We start from the raw sequence: 17,480 nt of genomic DNA, 5'->3' as shown, positions 1-17,480 counted from the left end.
AAGTGCTATAGTCTTGACTGATTGGATTTGTTGCTCTGGGGTATCGTAAAAGGGAGACATCAGACTTGTCGCCTTCCACCTAATATCATTCAAGGACCTTGCTTCGTCTAACTTGCAGCCAGCATTCTCCCAATCCTCTACCTATATATCACAACAAGACCGACCGTTATTATGCAGGATCCTTCAAACCGTTTGTGGCTACTGATGTTAGCACTCCTACTACATATGGCCACTTTGAACCTTGCACATACCTTCAAGATGGAAGAGGACGTTGGACTGATAGTTCTTGAACATCTGCGCTACAAGTTCCGTATCCATGTTGGCGATGTTGATCTCTTGCAGATTCTTGTTCAACATCATAACGGCCTCGTTCAACTTTTCCTATAAAGAGATCAGTTGTGGTACAAGGTGAGTGTAGTTCAACACTGCAACTGACAACATTGACGATGATACGGGAGAGCAAAAGGCTCTGCTGATGCTCGTGAGGACTCTCCTAGAACAAGTCAGATTCACGCGTCATCACATGCTCTTAGCCAGATTCATCGTACCATGCTTGCGATCGGGATGTTGTACTTTGGAAAGCACGCGTTCTTGTTGTTTGGCGGGGAGCATCAAAGCAGTTAGCGAGCCAAGATCTGGTGAACGTTAATCCCGACCAGAGCTCTACCTCCGCAAGCTCCCCAGCGCTCATCGAAAACGCGTTGCGTACTACTGTGTTACTTACAAACGCGTCCCACATCCCCATCATTTGCATCTCCCCGAAGTTTTCCAAGTTTGACTGCCAGCACAAGTTTCGCGATCTACAGCTTCAAGATGGCGCCCTTGACCACGGCTTCTGATGAGAAAACACACCAAGCACTCCTTGACAAGCTCGATGTCTACGCGGTTCACAAGCCCTTTCGAAACCCAAACTGGAAGACGGCACAACGGCGCAACAAGAACCTCAAGCAGATCATCGGCGAGGCCTCGCGCAAGGAAGCCTCAGTAATGGCTACGCAAAACAACAGCGGCATCTCCACACCCTCTGTTCCTCACACCGAGGGCGCCGGAACACCTATTGGCAACGGCGGCCCACCCAATATCGCACAAGCAGCCCAGAGCCTGAGCACGCTGGTCCTTGAGAAGAACGGCAGAGCTGCTGCGGGAGGGAACGCGACGGGACCTGCGCCTACATACATGAACATCGAGTCCGCACCGAGTTTCCACCCAAGCAGCCAGAAGAAGTACTGTGACATTACGGGTCTTCCTGCGCCCTACACAGATCCTAAGACGAGACTGCGATACCACAACAAGGAGATCTTTGGCACCATCAGGACAATGCCGCAGAATGTCTCCGAGGGCTACTTGGCGGCAAGAGGAGCGCACACCATTTTGAAATGAGTTACGTCTTCGGTCCGCGCGCCTTTGGTGTGTAGCTCGTAGAACGTGCATCAAAGGGTGTTGCGACGGTACAACGCCGTTAGGGTGTATCGCGGTCGTCGATGAACATGCCAAGAATCAACAACGAAACACAAAAAGCAGCATCTGACAATATTAGACGAGCTGGCTGGCCATCTGATCTGTCATTTCACAGCAAACACTAGTTGGGACGCAATCATGTATGACCATCAAAGTCAAGCACCTTCCACCCACCAAGCCCCTTTCGAAGCAAGGCTCAAGAAGGCGCTCCGGCTTAATCGTGATCCTGTATTGTTCTGCGCCCGTGAGACGGTATACCAGGGCCTCGAGGGAGGTATTCCTAGTTACAGCTGCATTGTAGCAAGCTGTTGTCGGGGCGGTCATGTAGTTACTTGTTGCTGCGACAGCAGCCATGTCTAGACGAAGAGAATGAATAACAACACATGAATTGCTTCATCCCATCCATTTGCCGTGCATGGTTGCTGGTTGTGAGCTTGACCTCGAGGGTTGCGAGTTGAGGTTTGAGAGAGCGAGAGCTCCAAAATCTGCGAACGCCAGCGGGACGCACGCGCTAGACAGGGATCATTCTCGGGCGCACGTCGGACCATTCTGCGCGTCGAAGAGCGGCAGCGAAGGGACACGACGCAAGTGAACCTTATGTCAGATTGCTGTTGAAATAGGCGGCAGCCAATACGTTCACTGGTTCTCTTGTTCCCTCGTTCTCTCATTCCTTTCTCATCATATACATTATCAACTTTGGAGGCGCGCCTTCAAACGCAATTCAAGATGCCGACCATGTGGCTCTCAGACACCCAGAGTACGCTCCCTCAACATACACAACCCGGTGTAGAAGGATGAATGCTGACCATGAATAGAGATTGGGGTCGCCTTCTGCTCAGGGGGTAGGTACGCAATGCCACTTCTTCCCCGCACAGCAACGACAGAATGGAGGATTGATTAAGCACAGGCGGACTGTTCCTCATGGGCGGAGTAATGATGTTTTTTGATCGCGCAATGTACGTCCATAAACCCCTCCCCTCTCTCCAACTATACTAACATTCACAGGCTGGCAATGGGCAACGTACATACCCCCTCCTTCAACCTCCCCCGATTCGCTCTCCTGACGCTCAGTAGATCCTCTTCATAATCGGCCTCACACTCATAATTGGCACAACAAAAACCCTCGCCTTCTTCGCGCGACGCCAAAAATGGAAAGGCACCGCCGCCTTCTCCCTCGGCATCCTACTCATACTCATGCGCTGGGCGTTCTTCGGCTTCGTCATCGAACTCTATGGGATCTTGGTGCTGTTTGGGGATTTCTTCGCACAGATTGCGGGGTTCGCGGGGGGCATTCCGGTTGTGGGACCGTATATCGCGAAGGCCTTGGCGGTTTTGGGCGCTGGGGCAAGGACGGAATCGAATGTTTGAGGGTGGGGTATTTGTGGATGTGGGAAGAGGGGCTGGGACGATGGAGGGGAAGGGCAGCGAAAGAAGAGAAGAAGACCAGGAAGAGGAAAGAGGAAGGTTCAAGAGGTGAGGTTGGGCCATACACAGACAGACACTGGAGTACTGGGGCACGGCTAGTCTCCAGATAATCAGGAGAAGAGAAGCATGAATGGAGTTTGGAGGTATGGCATGGCACCTACGAGCCTCGATTGGGCATGAGACATGTACGAATACGAATTCACGCTGGAATCATGCATCGCATCCCATGTCCTGTCTAACCGTTACGTGTGTTACCAGAACCTCATCCTACCAAATATCAGAGGATGGAAGCCCCGATCATGCGAACAATCTATAACATGACACCTTCACAGCTCCGCAGTCATCAGACTCAACAACACCATAATAGAGCACAGATGTTCGGGATTGAACATCTAACACCCATTTCTTGGTGAAGAAGAAAGAACAAAGAGTAGGCAATGAGTAACGGCTAGAGTAGCGGTCCAATTTACATACCACGCTGTATCATACTCTAATCTCCAGGCAGGCCATCTCCATCTTTCCACAGTGACGATGCAGTCGATCACTTCCACCACCTCGCCAACAAACAAACAACCACCTACCTAACCCTCGTTCAACACCTCGAACCCATCGCATCCCTCTCAAGCCACACGACAATCCGCCTAATATCTCTAATCTCATAGAAACACTCATAATGCTCCTTCGCATACCGAATAGCACGCGAGCGGTCATCCGTCGCTTCGGGTTTTGGGTCCGGCTGGTTGGCTAGCAGCTTCTCGTAGTATGGATTGCATTTCTCGCGCCGGCGCCGGGGGTACTGGTTCATGTATTCGGTGTATCGGTATGCTAGGGCGTAGGGGTCTTGGAGGAGGGGGGGAGGCGTGGACATTTTGGGATGGTAGGATTTGCGTTGGGGGTGGAGAAGTTGGGTGTTGGAAGGATTTGAGAGAGTTGTGGGATGTAGATGGTAGAGGGATAAGTGGTTGTCTGAGAGGATGGAAGATGGTGTTTCTCCTGGAGTGACACATTCTTTGAGGTTCTGTGTGCGTTTGTTTGTCTCTGTCAATGCAGTACGTGATTGAGGTAGTGTCGACTGTTTCTCTTTATGTGTCTCATGATATCAGAAGGAGATTAGCTCAACAAGTGCTTCTGGCTCCAAAGAAAGTTCCTGATTGCGGCACGGTGTTGCAGTGGTGTTATCATGTTTTTATCTTGATGTCGAACGGTTTTTGTCCTGGAAGAGATTGATAGGCAAAACTGAACCTGGGGGATATTATCTTAGAGAAGATAGTGTTAGCGATGGTGAGAACTGATAGGTTTACAAGCCAACTTTCTTCTAATTTAATACTACGAGAGAAAACCAGGTCATGGATAGACTGCATAACCTCCCATATATTGGTGACAGTAGAGAAAAAGGCATTGAAGACGGGTTGGAAGTATGGAGTTTACTTTACATGTGTTGTACATTATCGTTGCGATCTCGAGTCAGTGGAGAGAGGTAAAAGCTTGCAACAACAAACTTAACTTCAACAATCGAGACATCCGTCACAAAACAGACAAAGCCAAGACTGCAACATTCCTTGATGTTCTGGGTACATCAACGGCGCACTTGGGTGGAGTAGAAGCCCGGCCACGCTAATACGAAGTCAGCTAGTTAAGACGCTAACAATTCGGCAAAATCAGAACTTTCGAGCTTCTTCAACTTTGACCTGACGGACAACGCTGCACTCAATATGGCGTCCAAGTCGTAAGTCCGCCCATTGCGCGTCTGCGTCTCCCATTATCAATTGCTAACTATCCCCCCAGAAGTGTCCCGACGCAGAATGACATTCTCGTCCCCGAGACATTATTGAAGAAGCGCAAGTCGCAGGAGAAAGCTCGCGAGGACCGTGCGATTGCGACGAAGGAGAAGCGAGGTACGACATTCCAATGTGCTGTGAAGACTCGGACAGGGCGACTACGATGATTATAACTACCACACTATCGGCTAGACTACGGTCAATGTTGTCGAATTGTTAACCATCTTTCGGGAATGATGCAGTCGCCCTATTCGAGCTTCATGGTACTTTACACTACCACGGACAGAGCTGACATGCGGCAGAGAAGAACAAGAAGAAGCGAGAAGTCATCTTCACACGGGCTGAGAAGTACGTGAAGGAATACCGCGACGCCGAGAGGGAAACCATCCGATTGTCGCGTGAAGCCAAGAAGAGTGATAGCCTCTACGTTCCTGCGGAGCCTAAGCTTGTCTTCGTCGTTCGCATCAAGGGTATCAACAAGATTGACCCCAAGAAGCGCAAGACGCTGCAGCTTCTCCGTCTGCTCCAGATCAACAATGGCGTGTTCATCAGGCTTACCAAGGCGACTACAGAGATGTTGAAGAGTAAGTGATTTTAGTGATGAGCCAAAGTATCATAACTGACACATGTTATAGTTGTTGAACCTTTCATTGCCTACGGGTACCCCAACCAGAAGTCGGTCCGTGAACTCATCTACAGTAAGTGGGACCAAGTTTCATCATAAAGTTGATAAAGATTACTAACTTTTCGTCCAGAGCGTGGTTACGGCAAGATTGAGAAGCAACGCCTTCCTTTGACTGACAACGAGATCATCGAGCAGAACCTTGGGAAGTATGGCATGATCTGCATGGAGGATTTGATCCACGAGATCTACACCGTTGGTCCCAACTTCAAGCAGGCATCCAACTTCCTGTGGCCATTCAAGCTCAACAGCCCTACCGGCGGCTTCCGCAAGAGGAAGTTCAAGCACTTCATCGAAGGTGGTGATCTAGGCAACAGAGAAGACCTGATCAACGACTTGATCAGGCAGATGAACTAAGTGCAATATTTGTGAACGGGTCATTGTTTGGTGCCCGGAACGCTACACGGAATATACCACGGGAATGCATTGCAGCGGCGTTTGGGAAAAAGATCACGAAGAACGAGTTCACGTGTAGCATGAGAACCGAGATGTACGGCATGCCGGCACGGTCTGTCACCTGTAACACGACGCTGGGCTTGAGAGCCGTGTCCCCGACCTACCGCCGAAAGTGCGTAAAAGTCGAGCCAAGCCGAATATATGCGGTACGAAGGATATTACGTGGTCGTTTAGACATGTGCTGTGACCTTTGTCCGTCACCACCATAGAGTTATCACAATATGAATCAGCACGACGTAACCTTGAGAGCGAAATTTCTTGTCGCCTGCGTGAAGGTGTGGTAGTTGCTGGACGTGACTTGGACGTTGAGCCGCACCAATCACAACGACAAGGTATTGTTGGGTCAGGCTTCACCGTCCAAAGTCGTCACCAACAAACGATTTTCCTTTCACGTGGGCGCTTGATTACGGAGAGTGGCGGGCCAGATGCACGACATGCGCCGACGGCTGGGATTGCCACAACGATTTGACGATGTTTCTGCGTTTTGGTGGGATGCGCCAGCAGAAAGTGGAAGGCCGCGGGTATGCATGACGCTCACCAACGTGCTATGTTTGACGCAAGCGCTGCTGACCGGCCTCACCGCCGACGTCAACTCCGCTGCGACGACGTTTGGGGTTTGCCCGATTTGCAGAGGCTGGACTGATCCAAGCCGCTCACCCCTCATCATCACGCTGCACGATGTCGGAGCCAGTGGGACAAGGCCCCGCCTGGTGGACACCAGAGCATGGCGCAGGTGCCCGTCTGACAGAATTTTGCTGCCTTGGGCCAGATGCCGTGGGTTCCATATTTTCCTCGACCGCGGGCTACGGCAGGAAACGGGGTCTCGAGTGTCCATGCGGACAGACTGGAGAAGCGGACATATTGGCACACTGTCTTGCTCGGACAGATTCAGCAGCCAGCCGAGAGCAGACAATCAAAACAAAGAGCAATCTGTGTGCTGGGGGGACTGCAATCTTGCCTCTCGTGTCCCCGGTCCGGCTCTATATTTGCACGAGCTGGAGCACTAGGTATCATGGTGAACTGGGCCGAAGGGTCTGGTGGTGGTAGGCCAACCACCCTTGCGCTGCAGCGTGGCCAAACGGGCATGGCCATTTAATGAGGTTGGGGACGGCAGCCGGTTTCGACGGCGAACCAAGGCCACCAGAAAACCCACCCACGAGATACGTGGCTCGCTCTCGTGGAGGGTCAGAAGATGGTCCCTGACAGCGTTCATTGGTTTGCGGCATGGAAAGCAGTAGAGCGTGCAGCAATTTGTGCCTGACGACGCAGGAAATGCAGCGCACTGGGCACAGAGCAGAGTAGTGGCCGCGCTTCGCGATGTGTGCGAGTTATGACGGACTAGACTGGAAGGGGCAGAGATTTCATAGCATAGCAGAGATGAGTGGATAGACGGCCCCCTAAAGTCAACGATTATTACGCAGGCGCATGTGCGTCTGAAGGCTTGGGGTCTTCGCTTCGCGGCTTCACGCACGCCGGGCAATCAGCATCGATACTGCCACCCGCGCCTGTCCAGTTCCCTTTTCTTCACCTCTCCACCTCCACCTCTCCATCCTCTGCTCTCCTCTCTCCGCGTTCTGTCCCCGTTGTTGCCGGCGTTGTTCGTAGCGACTGTTGCCGTTGAGCCACCGACTGTCTCGTTACCGCGGGCTGATCCCCCATTGGCAACTGCTTGCGCGCTCGGACAATCCTCGTCCAGCCCCGGGAAATACGGCGGCTCGTCAGCTGCGCAACACCTTCACCTGGCGCTGGCTCCTCGCGGTTGTTGACGTCGGCCGTGCAAACTGATTGCGGCAGTGCTGCACTCGTCTGGTAGTCCAATTTTGTTTGGCCCGGAAACCACCGACGGAACTCTGGTTCGCTACCTGCCAACAAATCACGACCGCCTCGCCACCTCCTCCCTACTCACCGATTTGGTTCATCACTCGGCTCGGGCTTGGGTTTTCCATCCGTTTGTTTGGGTTCTGGCGCGTTGCTCCTTCCACTCCACGCCTCCCAGGTCACGACACCACCCAGGCTTCGGCCCTGCTCATCCGTGACACGCCATCGACCTCGCATCACAGGCGATCTATTCACTTAGACCTCGCCCTGGTCTTGCGTTTCAGTCATCGTCGCCTACGCCTCGACCGCTGCTGATCTCGAGGCACACCTCGCATCGCCTAACCGCCGTCTCAGCTGCGACACCAGTCTTGCCCCGACTCACCTGCGGCCTGCGCCTCACGTTGTCGTCGACGAGCACAGCACTGTCTGACTGAGACGCTGCTCTTGAGACCGCTCGCCGTTTCTCTCGATTGCTCCAAACACCAAACACTCCTTCTGAGCCACCGCCTTCTTTTGTGTATGAGCGCAACTTATTAGAGCGTCGGTAGACTCAACACAGAGCGTCCGCTCACCACCCCTTGCGGTTTAGAACGAAGAGACTGTACGTTGCACACCGTCCCACAAGCCTGCCATCGTGGTCCAATCATCTCCTGTACTTGCTGCACGTCAATGAGCCGCTGCTGACACTACCCACAGGTGCTGTGCCAGCCTCTTTTGTTCTTCTGCAGTAGTCCACCACCGTCACCATGCCGTCCTTCTACCCCCGTCATAATCTGCCGCGGCAGCTCCTCACGCCTCCAGAGTTCGTGCCAAGCTACCACTCTGCATGTGGAAACATGGCCTACCAGCAGAGTGCCTATGCTAGCCAACCTGCTGTTCGGCAACAGGACGATGACTACGGCTTCGCAGACCGCTACGGCCAGCTCGCCATGGCCATGCCGCCCATGTATCCGCAGGCTGGCACCTACCTTAGCAATGCGCCGCCCAGCCTGCCACCCCCAAGTTCCTTCTACGAATCCACAGGAGCCACCATGCTCCCGTCCATGCGCTTGACCGAACAAGAGCAGCGCGCTCAAGAGTACAATCAGCGCGCACATCAGCCTGCAAAGGAAGAAAAGCCTGTTGGAGGCGTGTCTGCCAAGCTGGACTATGACATGGACGTCATGACTGACTTCGTTTGCGAGACCGCTCTGCAAGTCATCACCCCAGGACGCATGGCGCCGCAGTCGTTCCGAAAGTGGGTGCACCAGGTCCTTTGCGCAACGCGCCTGCCTTCTGCGACCATCCTACTCAGCATGTTCTACCTGTCCACCCGGATGCCTATGCTGGCAGGCGAGCCGAAGATCGACCACCATTTGTTCCGTCTTCTTACCATTGCACTGGTGCTGGGCAGCAAGTTCCTTGATGACAACACTTTCATCAACCGCTCTTGGTCGGAAGTCAGCGGCATCCCTGTTGGAGAACTGAACCGTCTGGAAATGGAGTGGCTGAACGCCATCGACTACAAGCTCCACCGCGATCCTTCGGAACATCAAGGATGGCGGACTTGGTCCGAGCACTGGAAGGAGTACCAGGGCCTCGCCGTTGCCCGCGCTGGCCGAAGCAACAAGCTCAGCCCCATCAACACATCTGTGCACCGACGTAGCCTCAACCACAACAAGCCACTTCCTGCGCTGCCGATGCAGCAGGCATACAACCCGCCACAGTACGAGTACACCCCCAAGTCAGCGCAGTCATCGTACAATCTTCCTAGTTACTCCCAGTACGATCCCTGGAGGTCATCGAGCGATCACTCCCCTGCATCTGCACCGACCACAGGACCCACTACTCCAGAGTACTACGGTTCGACGGGCACTTGGGCTCCAAGCGAGGGGTACTCGCGTCGCACCATGTTCGGCTTCCCGCCACCCATGTCTCAGCCCACGCCACCTCAGACGCAACACCAGCAGCCGTCCAATTATGGCCCGCCCGCGTACACCCCACAGTACAACACCTCCGTCTGGAACCAGCACGGCGCTAACTGTGGCTGCGGTTACTGTTCACAGAGGCATCAGCCATACTACATGGCCCATGCCTATGGCCCCCAGGCTGTTGCTGTGTAATCGACAAGCCGCCTCCGGCATCCTGTGCCTCCGTTGAGGATGTAACAGACTGCCGAACCATTCCGGCCTCACTCGTAGGCTCAACGTAGCGCATCTCAATTTTTCTTTCACTTTTTACGGATACGCATTCGACTTCCGATTTCAACTCAGCGATTCATATGTCCAAAAGTTATTGTTCATTTTCTCAATCGTTCCACTGGATCCGTAGTTCATGCTTGAACTGTACGGTCACCGGATACCCTTTGGTCGATATTTGCTCCATGCAAACTTTGGACCAACTGATCCAAAACTCCCGAAGCGCAAAGTCGATCCATTCTTCTCGCTATCTGTACGCATATCCCCGCCACTCCGGATCTGACGAAAACGCATATTGCCTGCGATCATTTTGCATCATAGACTTCACGATCCTGTTTTGGGGTCTTCGTTTGTCAGTTTTTATTCCTTTCATCTTTAGATATTGGTCGGTCTTGGGGTTTTTTCTTTTTTTGGGTGAGTTGAGCGAAATTGTGGGAATTTGGCGTCTTGTCCCTTTGGCCTTGTGCCACCAAGCAATGGTTTCTGGTTCTAACAGGCTCGGTTTTGATTGTTTGGCTTTGTGCTTCCTTCTACGTTACGATTGTTTCTTTGTTCAGCGCTGCGCCTCAAGAATGGTTCTGAAGGTTACACTGCATCGGTTAATGGTTTCTTCATTGGAGTTGGTTAGTGGTATGCCACACCGCTCCCCGCTCCGGTCTTTCGACAAGTCTGCTTTGCTCACGACGCCTGCATATGCGATACCCGAGTCTTCGCGTCTAGCAGGAGAGCAGCACCGCTGGGCTTTTTCCCTCACGTTTTGGTCATGACTTGCTTACCGTTTGGATCTCTGCCTTTTCGCCCTAGTCGGTTGTAATTAATGGCACAAGATCAATGATGGGCGTCACTTTTTGTTTTCTCTCGAGGCGGAAAATACCTCTTTCTTTTATTCATGGGTCGCATACCTTCTCGGCATTGTTTTGGGGATAGGGTGGAAAAGAATCGTTCGGTATATTACTGCGATCAAGCAGAACTTTGTAACAACAAAAGCAAAAAAACACAATCATTTAGTTGGCGGCATGTCCGCTTTTGGAAATTTAGACCCAGCCTTTGCACAAGTGACGGAGTATGGATGTGGCTGAGTGTTGATGCAGCATCAACCAGTGAATGCCAGACATAGCCCCTCTTGATCGAGCTGGAGCTACGAAGTTGTCTGCCTAGATTGAAATCAACAACATGCAAGCCATGCAGGCAATAAACATACATTTCGGATAGAGAGATAGACCGGCTCCGCGCAGAGGTGTATCGTAGCCAATAGCCAGTCAGCTCCTGCCACCGATAGCTCGGCTTTTGCGACTACGTCAACGATATCTCCGCATCCGCCGGACACCATTTCTGAAGCGGAAAGATGGATTCTTTTTGTCCGTTGATAAAACGTCCGGACTTAGTAGTTCGTGCGGTACCTTTGCCAGGTGCATATCAGCTGCCATGTCGCCTCGTCAATCATTACCGGTACAATTCTTTCGACGTTTACTGACAAACTCGCAAAGATTGAATACTTATCGAGGATTGAAGTCTCACACAGGCTCAAGATCGACTTTCTGGCAGAATCCAAAGTTTAGCACTACAGTCAAGATGAGCTCGGTAGGTGGTGCAGGCATTGGTGCGGGTCTTTACGCTGCGGTGTCGAATCCAACGCAGATTGGTGCTCAGCCAAAGGAAGCAGAGGCCAAAGCGCACCATCTGAAGAACGGGAAAGGATTCACGAACCCATGGGATAGTTACACGGAACTCGCCGCCTACCAGATCTTCTGGGGCATGCTCTCGTGAGTTTCCCTTGCTTTTGAATATTCGACTCTCAAGACACGATACTGATGGTGAATTTTATAGACGCAGACTCACAGGCAAATCCAACAAGCCAGACACCACACCCCCCACCGTCCCTGTCCGCACCCCGACTTTCCTCCCCGACCGAAACACGCCTAAATTAAGAGCTACATGGCTCGGCCACGCATGCTACTACGTCGAGTTCCCTAACGGTCTGCGCGTCCTGTTCGACCCCGTATTTGAAGATTGCTGCGCGCCCGTCAATTTCAAAGCCTTCAAACGCTTTACGCCTCCTCCATGTGAAATCGAGGACCTTCCCATTGTCGATGTCGTCGTCATCAGTCACAGCCACTACGATCACCTGAGCCACCCGACGACTCTGCGCATACAGAAGAAGTTCCCGGACGCGCATTTCTTCGTGCCCCTGGGGAACAAGACTTGGTTCAACAAGTGCGGCGTAGACAAGTGCACAGAGTTGGACTGGTGGGAGAGCAGAGATGTGCGGTTGGACAGCCAGGAGAACGGGAAACTGGACACCGTGAGCGTGACGTCGACGGGCAGTGGAGGGAAGGGCATCACAGCGACGATCGGCGCACTGCCTTGCCAGCACGTCAGCGCGCGAACCCCGTTCGACAAGTGCAAGACGCTGTGGGCGAGTTGGAGCGTCGAGGCTGGCGGCGCGAAGGTGTATTTCGCTGGGTAACTAACCCCTCCCCACCCTAGAAATATCGTATCCTAACACACCCCCAGCGACACAGGCTACCGCACCGTCCCCGACATGCCCGCATCCGAAGACGACTATGGCCCCGCATACGCACACCTCCCCGTGTGCCCCGCCTTTGCGCAAATCGGCACACACCGCGGCCCCTTTGATCTAGGCCTCATTCCCATCGGCGCGTACGAGCCGCGCTGGTTATTCAGCGCTATGCACGCCAACCCCAAGGACTCGGTGAACATCTTCATCGATACAAAGTGCAAGAAGGCGCTGGGCATGCATTGGGGCACGTGGGTGCTTACGGAGGAGGATGTGCTTGAGCCGCCGAGGAAACTGAAGGAGGGACTGGAGTGGAAGGGGTTGGATCCTGGGGTGTTTGGCGTGGTGGATATTGGGGAGAGTAAGGAATTCGAGAGTGGGAAGTGATTGATATGGGGGATGATGTGATGAGGGTGGACTTGCATGATTGGCAAGTTGTTAACGTGTCTGGACTGGAAACTATGGTATCTTTAAATACGGATGAGTGTGTTTTGGGAGGTACCCATGTATACAGTTAGTTATACTATCAAATACGTGGATTTTATCAAGATCATTCCAATTACCTCGACCATAGTATGGATAACGTTACACTTGTGGAGATGTATTCACTCAACTTAGGCGTTGGGTGTCGTACGCGAAATCTAGACCAATAATCATATACACAAAAGTATATGCTCTTAACATGTCTGGCTTTGCAGCACGGCACTACCCTGTAATTCAGTATCCCCAATACAAATAACAATCTCCTGAATCATGCTTCTCTGTTCCAAGGTTTGCTCATGGGGTCGGTTACTGATTGCTAAGTTTGGGATTGTTTGCTTCGAGGGCTCCACATTTGGTTATATATATATGTACAGCTAGAGAAATTTCGAGGACGATGATGCTTCTGATGCGATTGGAGAAGGAGTATATGTTCAAGGCTGAGCAGGTTATCGATGCCTCTACTAGAAGCGCGACAATGTATAACTGTTGTGTCATTGTAGAAGGTTGACGAAGACAAAAAAGCTGCAAGACCTAAGTTGGGCATTCTCAAGAAATCAAAAACAATCTATCGGCGATCCCACAGAGTTCTGCAGCCGGCTAAAAGCAGAGTTCACAAGCGAATCCTCCCTATACCATCCACTGAAAAAGCCTCCCTAAGACTTGGTCTTCTCCAAGATGGTCTTGATCATCTCATTACCCACCTTGGAAGCCTCCGGGAACCGGGGCTCAAAGTACTTCTGAATCCCCTCAAATTTCTGTCGATAGCCATCGAAATTGCCCAGACTGACGCGCGAACTCCAGTCCCTGGCGGCGAAAGTAAACTCAAGGTCGTCGGCGCGGAACGTGTTGTCATTGATCGCCGTGTCGATAGCTTCTTCGAGCAGCGCAGGCTTACGAAACAGATACTCTGTAATGCCGAGCCACATGCGGGAGGGCTGTGCGTATGTTAGCTATTGAAGATGTGCAATACTGAGCATATGCTTACTGGAGTGGAGCAGATCATGTGATCATAGGGAACGATGCCGAGTTTCCACCAACAGTCCACCATCGCGAGTAGACTGAGGTGATTGTTCTTCAGCCTTTTCTCCGGGATCTGTCCTAGACTGAACTGATCGAGAAGTTCGTCCCGAAGAAGTAGTTCGTCATCGTCGCGGATACCTCCGAAGACAGCTTTACGTGCTGTATGCACTCTGGTAGCCAACTCCTCCCTGTTGCCCGCGAGCATCAACTTGAACAGTTCCGTGACTGACTCGGCGTACTGCTTGATTTGTTTCTGGGCGGCGGGGTTGAGGATTGCGAGACCGGCGTAGACGTGCCATTTGTTGGAGTAGATGCGGAGGGTGATGTTCATCTTGACGTTTTCGATGCCGCCGATATAGCGGGCTGTCTCCCATGGAAATTGGTTGTTTGCAGCCCACGCAGCGCCCATGCTGAGAAAGGCGGCATGAGTGACGGCTTGCGTATCTGCCGTAATACGATCATGTTGCTCGCTGGTGAGGTAGACATGTTTCGATCCCAAGCACGCGAAAACACTTTCTACAAATGCGAACTCGGCGTCTGAAGCACGGTGCTTGATCAAGACTAATGGCTGTCCTTTTGGATCAACGCCAGGTCCGTGAAGAGAATGACAGGAAATGATGCTGACGTCTTCAGGCAGGTGTGTCTCGAAGGCTTCGATCTCTGGGGTTTTGCACGAGGTCTGACCGCCGACAATGGCTCCAAGTTTGGTAGCTGCATGTACAGTCAGAGAAAGTCAGCTTAATTAGTAGCAGCAGATGTCGTACAAGGACCAAAAGCCTTCACGACAGCATCGATATTCTTTGCCTCGACGCTGTAAATAATGTAGTCGCTGCATCGAGAGACAGCATGACCGCTTCGCATGATTTCAACAGTGCGCTGGAGTGATCTCAGCATGCTTGCATTGATGATATGGTATATAGATGCTATCCTACACGTTCCCGGAACTCTTCTACTAACTTATCATACTTGTCCGGCATATCGCAGGCATTGACTCTAGCCAAGGCGTCAGCTTGGGAGAAAGCGAGTATGATCTGTGAGCCACTGATTAGCAAGGTCCAAAACTGATAGGTCTGAACAATGCGATGAAGTTTGGGTGTAGATCAGAGGTGTAATAATAAAGGTAGCGAGAATTCACATCATGGACAGCAACACAGCTAATAACTGCGACCAAGACGGTAACAGCGTAGCCATGCGCCATACTCGAGCCAAATGCACTCACGGTCATCATAGAAAGGGATGTGGTGGAGATATGAGGGGGCTTGACTTACCAGCTGTGAGGTCCAGGGACCCGTGAGCTCCTGCGCGAGAGCACTCACTTCCATCCAGCATCGCTCAGCCGCCGGGCGTACATCTTGCCCATGTCGCCCATGCCGATAATACCAACGCTCTTGCCCTCTTCCATTGTCGGTTGTGTTGCAACGCTGCAGAGCGTGTTTAGAGTGAGACTGTTCAGCCCATGTTGGAGAGGTGGAGAGGAACGAGCCGTGTCGGGCGCCGAAGAAAAGTTCGAGGCTCGGCACGCTAGGCGCCGGAGCAACTTGGCGCCGCGCACAAGCGAAAACTGCCCACCGAAAGTTCGCCGTTCACGATCGTCACCTTCACGAACCGCCAGTCAACCAACACATAGCCAACATGCCTCCCAAGAAGAAGGTCGAGCGCGGTGCGCAGGAGAACATCCAGGTGAGACAGACATGGTAGCCACGGCGCGACGGACGAGAGCTAACGGCTTGCAGCTTGGACCCCAGGTCCGCGAGGTCAGTCACGACAGCAGCGCTCACGCATGAGCTGCAATTGACAAGTTCCCAGGGCGAGCTCGTCTTCGGCGTTGCCCGCATTTTCGCCTCGTTCAACGACACATTCGTCCACATCACCGATCTGTCCGGCCGCGAAACCATCTCCCGTGTCACCGGTGGCATGAAGGTCAAGGCCGACCGTGACGAATCCTCTCCCTACGCCGCCATGTTGGCTGCCCAGGACGTCGGTGCGTACACTTGGTGATTTGGCAGGGTATCTGGCAGAATACTGATTGTGGAACAGCTGCCCGCTGCAAGGAGCTCGGCATCTCTGCCCTCCACGTCAAGATCAGGGCCACTGGTGGTAACGGCACCAAGACCCCCGGCCCCGGCGCCCAGTCTGCTCTCCGTGCTCTTGCCCGTGCCGGTATGCGCATTGGGCGTATCGAGGACGTCACCCCCACCCCGTCCGACTCCACCAGGAGGAAGGGTGGTCGCCGTGGTCGTCGTCTCTGAGCGCGTGCGCGTCTCTTTGGCTCGGTTGTGGAATACGGCATGGAATGGTCTGGCACGATTTATGGTTTTATGACCTTGATCAGCACAAAGTCGCGGGGAACGGCAATCGCCTGGTCTCCATGTTGCGCTTGGCTTATCCAATGAGATAGTCGGGGTAAATCAACAGAATCCTTTTTAGTTCAAAAAGGCTTCCGGACAATGAAGTGCTTGTGCTTGATGCAATTTTGCGTTCTTAGACATTACTATTACCTGTGGTGCGTTTGTGAAGATGTAAGTTGCTCCTATATGTCCACTACCTGGACGGCATTGCCCAGTTTCCCAGTATTTCCGTGCGTTTGGGCGGCGTTGACCATGATGGTGTATGCACTTTGCCCTCCCCATACACGGTCCCATATCACTTCTCGCATACCGCGGTATGCCACTCTGACGACACTCCACCATAGTCGTGGGTTGAGCACGCCGTGAGTCCACTTCGACTGCACTGATAAGCCCCTAGTGTATGCCTCATGAGTCCTGTCCCACCACACTACCGTCTGTCCTGCCCCCCAGTGTACATGGCCAAACACATGCAAACTTGGTTTCACGCGCTTGACTTCTGCCAGGAGGTGCTCACATCCGATGCCCTGCTGCGACACGGCAAGATCCAAATGATGCTTTGGAGGCGTGTGCGTGATCAGTATATCTGTGTCATCAGGCACTGTCTCTGACCAGGCATCCTGTCCTCGCGGATACTGAAAGGCGTGCACAGCCATCGGTCCACAAGCAGGAATTTGCGGCGCGCCATAGATGTGTATCCTTCTCTGTCGTCGTTCTGCCAGCAACGGTGTCCTAGAGCCGGAATCTCTCGGGTCGACGGTGATTGTCAGGCTCAGTCGCCGGTGCTGTAGATAGTGAACGCGCCCCCAATCCACGTTCCCACTTCTCTGCTCTTCTTGAAGCGATGGCCGTGTCCGTGGGTCTAGATACGTATCGTGATTTCCGCTAATCACCATGATTTCTTTATGTGGCAGGCTTGCAAGCCAGTCGACTTGGCGTTGTAGCTCGGCGACACTCCCAGTATTCGTCATATCCCCTGCGTGAATGAGGATGTCTCCTGGCGGTACGTTGTCTAGAATATGGTTGTGAGTGTCTGATATGCATACTACGCGTAGTGGTGGGTTTGAGGGCGTAGGCGCAGAGCGCAGCCATGTTGCTACGCGGTATGCTCGGAAAAGGAGCGATTTCACGGGAGCTTGGTAGACAAGTGCTGCGAGGGGTAGAGGTTCAAAATCCTTTGGCCTATGCCAGGGGTTCACGACTTCGAAAACCATGGCTTGGGTTGTTGGAGAGTGTTCGTGTTGAGAACCGTATTGGTGCTGCGGACGCGTCCGAAGTGGCTGAGCGGAAATGTGGCTTGCCCGAGGCGTTCTCCATCAC

General features: G+C 52.7%; 13 protein-coding genes across 13 annotated transcripts; 8 read left to right on the top strand and 5 right to left on the bottom strand.

Moving 5' to 3' along the window:
- Positions 1-33: 33 nt before the first annotated feature.
- On the bottom strand, positions 34-691 carry P153DRAFT_393410 (uncharacterized protein; the record flags this gene model as incomplete). Its single annotated transcript, XM_033671230.1, has 5 exons — positions 34-198; positions 252-381; positions 437-493; positions 549-590; positions 668-691. The coding sequence occupies 5 exons, from the start codon at positions 689-691 to the stop codon at positions 170-172; spliced, it is 282 nt and encodes a 93-aa protein (XP_033527990.1). The 3' UTR covers positions 34-169.
- P153DRAFT_332569 (uncharacterized protein) lies at positions 683-1,851 on the top strand. The gene has a single exon (XM_033665518.1). It carries the CDS (start codon positions 814-816, stop codon positions 1,378-1,380), a length of 567 nt encoding a protein of 188 aa, XP_033527989.1. The 5' UTR covers positions 683-813; the 3' UTR covers positions 1,381-1,851.
- Positions 1,852-2,158: 307 nt separating this feature from the next.
- On the top strand, positions 2,159-3,205 carry P153DRAFT_420434 (Got1-domain-containing protein). The gene is made up of 5 exons (XM_033672243.1): positions 2,159-2,215; positions 2,274-2,300; positions 2,366-2,414; positions 2,464-2,479; positions 2,533-3,205. Exons 1-5 carry the CDS (start codon positions 2,185-2,187, stop codon positions 2,824-2,826), a joined length of 417 nt encoding a protein of 138 aa, XP_033527988.1. The 5' UTR covers positions 2,159-2,184; the 3' UTR covers positions 2,827-3,205.
- On the bottom strand, positions 3,167-3,963 carry P153DRAFT_363764 (uncharacterized protein). Its single transcript, XM_033667441.1, has one exon. The coding sequence runs from the start codon at positions 3,749-3,751 to the stop codon at positions 3,476-3,478; it is 276 nt and encodes a 91-aa protein (XP_033527987.1). The 5' UTR covers positions 3,752-3,963; the 3' UTR covers positions 3,167-3,475.
- Positions 3,964-4,595: 632 nt separating this feature from the next.
- Positions 4,596-5,700, top strand: P153DRAFT_353926 (60S ribosomal protein L7; the record flags this gene model as incomplete). Its single annotated transcript, XM_033666471.1, has 5 exons — positions 4,596-4,609; positions 4,669-4,778; positions 4,964-5,245; positions 5,297-5,359; positions 5,417-5,700. 5 exons carry the CDS (start codon positions 4,596-4,598, stop codon positions 5,698-5,700), a joined length of 753 nt encoding a protein of 250 aa, XP_033527986.1.
- Positions 5,701-6,233: 533 nt separating this feature from the next.
- Positions 6,234-6,806, top strand: P153DRAFT_382029 (uncharacterized protein; the record flags this gene model as incomplete). Its single annotated transcript, XM_033670099.1, has 1 exon — positions 6,234-6,806. The coding sequence occupies one exon, from the start codon at positions 6,234-6,236 to the stop codon at positions 6,804-6,806; it is 573 nt and encodes a 190-aa protein (XP_033527985.1).
- A 517-nt stretch (positions 6,807-7,323) lies between these two features.
- Positions 7,324-7,854, bottom strand: P153DRAFT_382028 (uncharacterized protein; the record flags this gene model as incomplete). Its single annotated transcript, XM_033670098.1, has 2 exons — positions 7,324-7,657; positions 7,706-7,854. The coding sequence occupies 2 exons, from the start codon at positions 7,852-7,854 to the stop codon at positions 7,324-7,326; spliced, it is 483 nt and encodes a 160-aa protein (XP_033527984.1).
- A 509-nt stretch (positions 7,855-8,363) lies between these two features.
- P153DRAFT_353925 (uncharacterized protein) lies at positions 8,364-9,719 on the top strand (the record flags this gene model as incomplete). The annotated part of the gene is made up of 1 exon (XM_033666470.1): positions 8,364-9,719. One exon carries the CDS (start codon positions 8,364-8,366, stop codon positions 9,717-9,719), a length of 1,356 nt encoding a protein of 451 aa, XP_033527983.1.
- Positions 9,720-9,798: 79 nt separating this feature from the next.
- P153DRAFT_160690 (uncharacterized protein) lies at positions 9,799-10,864 on the top strand. The gene has a single exon (XM_033662264.1). The coding sequence runs from the start codon at positions 9,878-9,880 to the stop codon at positions 10,559-10,561; it is 684 nt and encodes a 227-aa protein (XP_033527982.1). The 5' UTR covers positions 9,799-9,877; the 3' UTR covers positions 10,562-10,864.
- Positions 10,865-11,088: 224 nt separating this feature from the next.
- P153DRAFT_363760 (Metallo-hydrolase/oxidoreductase) lies at positions 11,089-12,860 on the top strand. Its single transcript, XM_033667440.1, has 3 exons — positions 11,089-11,557; positions 11,622-12,257; positions 12,309-12,860. Exons 1-3 carry the CDS (start codon positions 11,220-11,222, stop codon positions 12,697-12,699), a joined length of 1,365 nt encoding a protein of 454 aa, XP_033527981.1. The 5' UTR covers positions 11,089-11,219; the 3' UTR covers positions 12,700-12,860.
- A 515-nt stretch (positions 12,861-13,375) lies between these two features.
- On the bottom strand, positions 13,376-14,941 carry P153DRAFT_160263 (prephenate dehydrogenase). The gene is made up of 3 exons (XM_033662263.1): positions 14,580-14,941; positions 13,781-14,526; positions 13,376-13,730 (listed from the first exon to the last, which is right to left on the bottom strand). The coding sequence occupies exons 1-3, from the start codon at positions 14,707-14,709 to the stop codon at positions 13,449-13,451; spliced, it is 1,158 nt and encodes a 385-aa protein (XP_033527980.1). The 5' UTR covers positions 14,710-14,941; the 3' UTR covers positions 13,376-13,448.
- Positions 14,942-15,442: 501 nt separating this feature from the next.
- On the top strand, positions 15,443-16,351 carry P153DRAFT_308612 (uncharacterized protein). Its single transcript, XM_033664710.1, has 4 exons — positions 15,443-15,495; positions 15,549-15,569; positions 15,622-15,796; positions 15,853-16,351. The coding sequence occupies exons 1-4, from the start codon at positions 15,448-15,450 to the stop codon at positions 16,062-16,064; spliced, it is 456 nt and encodes a 151-aa protein (XP_033527979.1). The 5' UTR covers positions 15,443-15,447; the 3' UTR covers positions 16,065-16,351.
- P153DRAFT_420428 (Metallo-dependent phosphatase) lies at positions 16,346-17,374 on the bottom strand (the record flags this gene model as incomplete). The annotated part of the gene is made up of 1 exon (XM_033672242.1): positions 16,346-17,374. The coding sequence occupies one exon, from the start codon at positions 17,372-17,374 to the stop codon at positions 16,346-16,348; it is 1,029 nt and encodes a 342-aa protein (XP_033527978.1).
- Positions 17,375-17,480: the final 106 nt, after the last annotated feature.

The sequence above is a fragment of the Dothidotthia symphoricarpi genome (assembly GCF_010015815.1).
Source record: "Dothidotthia symphoricarpi CBS 119687 unplaced genomic scaffold P153scaffold_3, whole genome shotgun sequence".
Taxonomy (NCBI): domain Eukaryota; kingdom Fungi; phylum Ascomycota; class Dothideomycetes; order Pleosporales; family Dothidotthiaceae; genus Dothidotthia; species Dothidotthia symphoricarpi.
Note: the sequence above shows the minus strand (reverse complement) of the source record. Positions and strands in the feature narration are given on the sequence as shown.